At 43.4% G+C, this 5,000-nt stretch overlaps 2 protein-coding genes across 4 annotated transcripts in view; one reads left to right on the top strand and one right to left on the bottom strand.

Annotated features, from left to right (window-relative positions):
• begain (brain-enriched guanylate kinase-associated) overlaps positions 1 to 4,061 on the top strand; it is a 25,073-nt gene extending 21,012 nt beyond the window's left edge. The window contains exon 7 of the mRNA XM_079633429.1: positions 1,788 to 4,061. Coding sequence (XP_079489555.1) covers positions 1,788 to 2,900 — 1,113 coding nt within the window. The 3' untranslated portion in view covers positions 2,901 to 4,061. The remainder of the gene's footprint in view (positions 1 to 1,787) is intronic.
• Positions 4,062 to 4,424: 363 nt separating this feature from the next.
• The window catches only part of wdr25 (WD repeat domain 25), an 11,608-nt gene continuing 11,032 nt past the window's right edge, over positions 4,425 to 5,000 (bottom strand). For 2 of the 3 annotated variants that reach the window (XM_079633425.1, XM_079633426.1), the window contains exon 7: positions 4,425 to 4,906. In XM_079633425.1, coding sequence (XP_079489551.1) covers positions 4,685 to 4,906 — 222 coding nt within the window. In that variant the 3' untranslated portion in view covers positions 4,425 to 4,684. The remainder of the gene's footprint in view (positions 4,907 to 5,000) is intronic. The other variant, XM_079633427.1, reaches the window with a different exon arrangement.

The raw sequence follows: 5,000 nt of genomic DNA, 5'->3' as shown, positions 1-5,000 counted from the left end.
CGCAATAGTTTTATGAAACAACGCAATAGTTTTACGAAAGAACGCAATAGTTTTATGAAAGAACACAATAGTTTTATGAAACAGCGCAATAGTTTTATGAAAGAACACAACAGTTTTATGAAACAGCGCAATAGTTTTATGAAACAACGCAATAGTTTTACGAAAGAACGCAATAGTTTTGTGAAAGAACACAACAGTTTTATGAAACAGCGCAATAGTTTTATGAAACAACGCAATAGTTTTACGAAAGAACGCAATAGTTTTATGAAAGAACACAACAGTTTTACGAAAGAACACAATAGTTTTACGAAAGAACGCAATAGTTTTATGAAAGAACACAACAGTTTTATGAAACAGCGCAATAGTTTTATGAAACAACGCAAGTTTTATGAAAGAACGCAATAGTTTTATGAAACAACGCAATAGTTTTACGAAAGAACGCAATAGTTTTATGAAAGAACACAATAGTTTTATGAAACAGCGCAATAGTTTTATGAAACAACGCAATAGTTTTACGAAAGAACACAATAGTTTTACAAAAGAACGCAATAGTTTTATGAAAGAACACAATAGTTTTATGAAAGAACACAACAGTTTTATGAAACAGCGCAATAGTTTTATGAAACAGCGCAATAGTTTTACGAAAGAACGCAATAGTTTTATGAAACAACGCAATAGTTTTATGAAACAACGCAATAGTTTTATGAAAGAACACAATAGTTTTACGAAAGAACGCAATAGTTTTATGAAAGAACACAACAGTTTTATGAAACAGCGCAATAGTTTTATGAAACAACGCAATCGTTTTATGAAAGAACGCAATAGTTTTATGAAAGAACAATAGTTTTACGAAAGAACGCAATAGTTTTATGAAAGAACACAACAGTTTTATGAAACAGCGCAATAGTTTTATGAAATAACGCAGTAGTTTTACGAAAGAACGCAATAGTTTTATGAAAGAACGCAATAGTTTTATGAAAGAACACAATAGTTTTACGAAAGAACGCAATAGTTTTATGAAAGAACACAATAGTTTTACGAAAGAACGCAATAGTTTTACGAAAGAACGCAATAGTTTTATGAAAGAACACAATAGTTTTATGAAAGAACACAATAGTTTTACGAAAGAACGCAATAGTTTTACGAAAGAACAAAATAGTTTTATGAAAGAACGCAATAGTTTTATGAAAGAACACAATAGTTTTACGAAAGAACGCAATAGTTTTATGAAAGAACACAACAGTTTTATGAAACAGCGCAATAGTTTTACGAAAGAACGCAATAGTTTTATGAAAGAACGCAATAGTTTTATGAAAGAACACAATAGTTTTACGAAAGAACGCAATAGTTTTATGAAAGAACACAATAGTTTTACGAAAGAACGCAATAGTTTTACGAAAGAACACAATAGTTTTATGAAAGAACACAATAGTTTTACGAAAGAACGCAATAGTTCGCTATAGAATGCAAATGTTTCTTAGGGGAACGCAATAATTTTGTGAGAAAACAATAGTTTTATGAGCGAACGCAATAGTTTTATGAAAGGACGCAATAGTTTTTACGAGAGAACGCAATAGTTTTACGAGAAAAAGCAATAGAGAACGCAAATGTTTCTCAGGGGAACGCAAATGTTTTGCGAGAGAATGCAAATGTTTAACTATTTTCGATCACCATGTCCCTTTAAGGGCTCTGTAGAAAACCGATACGAGTGTGATTACATGGTTACGTACGGCCCCACATCTTCAAGCCTCTCTCAGTGGTGTGTGTGTGTGTGTGTGTGTTTTCAGCTTCCCGCGGATCTGCAGGAGCGAGTCAGTTCCCACATGGAGAAGCAGAGCGCAGCGCTCCATCACTCCGGCTCAGATGCCGTTCCCACCGCCGTCATCGGCCGAGTCCTGGAGAAACCGGAGCCCGGGGGAAGCTGTCCGGTCACGCGCTGCCCGAGTCCTCAAGAGTTCCCGTCAAACGCGGATAAAGCTCAGCGTCGCGCGGCGTATAAGTCGTCGGACCTGTCCTGCAGCGACACGGCGTTATACTGCCCCGACGACGAGCGCCGGCACGAGCGCCGGATCCGAGCACACGCCGACTGCAACCCGGAAGACCAGAGTTTCCCTCATAGTTTCTCTTTACACGAAGACGCTTTTCCTTTAGGATCTCTTCCGGCGTCCATCCGGCACTCCAGCTTTAGCCCAGCGCTGGATGATCCGGCTCACGTGTCGTCCTCATCCCAGCAGAATCTGTTCACGGACTGGCATGACGGAGACTACGAGCACAAGAACCCCTCGCTTGGAAAGCAACATCCAGGTTTTCCTAAGTCGAGACACGTTTCTCACGGCTCACCGAACGGTTCTCCGGCACACCGATACAGTTCCCGCGGGAATAGGAGCGTCCCGGCGGGAAGCTGGCGTCAGATGAGCGTTGAAGACGTGAACTCCTTCTTCTGCAGTCCTGAACCCTTCAGTTTCCAAGAGCGGAACTTTGCAGTCGGTCCCGCTAAGATCAAACTGGGTCCGCTGTACAGCAGCTTCCCGGAGGAGGAGCACGTCTTCCAAGCGCACGCGCCGGACCCGCGGATCCCTGCGCCGGCCGGATCCAGTCCTGCGCTGCACCCGAAGATCACGCTGAGCGCCTTAAAGAGGGGCTCGATGTTCCGCTCCGCTCAGGACTCAAGCTGGTTCTCCAAAGACAAGCCGAGCGCGACTGAAGGAGCGTCACGGAGAGACTACGCACACGCAAGTCCCAGCAGCTCCAACGAGTCTCTCGACCGGAGGCGGGACGCTCCGCACTGCAAGCGGGATCTCCGGAAGAACACGCCCCGGCATCGAAAGTTCGGGAACACGGGACTCAGTCGTAAAGACAGTCTGAACAGAGCACAGCTGTACGGAACGCTGCTCAACTGACCATCAGTTTGGGTCTGGCTGATTATCTCACTTTTTAAAAGGGATAGTTCACCAAAAACATTAGCATGAACATTAGCCCATGATTCACTCACCCTGAAGCCATCCTCGTGTATATGACTTTCTTCTCTCGGCGAACAATCGAGTTATATCTATCCATCATAAAAGTGCATCCATCCGTCGAACACATGAATATGACAGTGTTATGATGCATGGATACGGGACACTACAGTCTCACGGACTCAACGGAGCCATTGCAAGTCCACAAGACCGAAAGTGCATATGAGTGTGCCATTTGGGACAGGGCCTCACTGATGTGTGTGTGTGTGTGCAGCTGAGTGATGTCACTTCCTGGAGGTGATGTCATTTCAGGAAGTGGCTTTTGTTAGTTAAAGGATCTTGGATGGAAAGGCTCAATATGCACACTTGACCACTTATATGAGGTTCTTCAGGTGGGCGTAAGAAGCAAGTGTGTGTAGTGTTTGATTACCTGAACATAGAGTGCAGTTGTGGTGTACATGTCTGTGTAATAATCACTATGTAACAAACAACAGTTTAATTGTGCAGCTTCTAATTAAGTGATAAAAAGCAGCATTAAAATGTGCAACTCTTTACATTTTACTAACAACTGATGTGTAACGTGTAACTGACTGTACCGGGCCGAGATCGCAGCTGTGGATGTTAGCCCGATCTGGTGAAGTGTGTGAGGAGACGTGTCCCACTGGAGAGGAATAAAGGATTTAATGTTCGGCTCATTGTGAGAAACAATAGATTGTTATTTAGACGCTGAAGTGACTCCAGTATATCGACATGCATGATGGGGAACCCTTCACTGTGTGTGTGTGTGTGCATGCCTGTGTGTGTGTGTGTGTGTGTGTGACAGGAATAGAGGAAGATCCTCACGGATGACGACTACTGATGTGTGTGTGTGTGTGTGTGTGTGTGTGTGAGACAGGAATAGAGGAAGATCCTCACGGATGAAGTCCACTGGTGTGTGTGTGTGTGTGTGTGTGTGTGTGTGTGTGTGTGTGTGACAGCACCGAGTCCATCACTCAGATGTTCCAGCTCTCGATCTGACCGACGCCATTACAGGAGAAACTGCTTCTAGACACGCGTCCATATTTTACTGTATCTTTACTGAATAAATCTGAATGATGGACTTGTTTTAATGTCGTTTCTTAGTGTGAATTGATGAGTAAATTAGAGATTAACTAAGATTAATAAATGCTGTAGAAGTATTTTTCTCTGTTCATTCATGTTAACTAATGTTAACCTTACTGTAGCGTTATTAAGTAAACCGACATCAGTGAATAAACTATGTAACATTCAGTGGACACGCACGCACACACACACACACACACAGACACACACACACACACACACACACACACACACACACACACACACACACACACACACACACACACACACACACACACACACACACACACACACACACACACACACACACACACACACACACACACACACACACACACACACACACACACAGCATTGAGACAGATCTGTATTAGAAAGATCTTGGACTTCCAGCTGTAATGGAAATAAAGCATATAAAACTATAAGATGATCTCTAACATGAATATGATTGTGTTGTGATGAGGATATATTTCTATCAACAGGTTTTGCTGTATAATATTATATGTTTTCTTAAGGAAAAGCTTCATATTGAAACAATGAAAGCATTGCAAGGACAGAAAGGAAATGTTCCGTGTCACATGACTATAAAGCGGTTTATTATTGACGGTAGTTGTGCAGGAGGAGGATCAGGTCCATATCTTGATCTGTCCTGTCCAATCACAGGTGGCCGTGACGGCGGGCAACACGGGGTGGAGCGCGGCACACACACACGCGTGTTCATGAGCGTCCAGCGTCAGCAGGGGCCGCGAGCTCTGATAGTCGTAGAAGTGAACAGATCCTGTAGCGCTGCCAGAGACGAGCACACTTCCGTCAGCAGAGAACCCACAATGCACTGCGAAACCCTCCACCTGCAGCCAATGAGACCAGAGGATCCAGTCAAGCCAAGTCAGCTTCATCTATACAGCGCTTTAACAGTGTAGAGTCTCACAGCAGCGTTACGGA

This window comes from Phoxinus phoxinus (genome assembly GCF_949152265.1).
Source record: "Phoxinus phoxinus genome assembly, chromosome: 13".
In the NCBI taxonomy this organism is placed as follows: domain Eukaryota; kingdom Metazoa; phylum Chordata; class Actinopteri; order Cypriniformes; family Leuciscidae; genus Phoxinus; species Phoxinus phoxinus.
The sequence above is the reverse complement of the archived record's forward strand: the minus strand, read 5'-3'. Positions and strand labels throughout refer to the sequence as shown.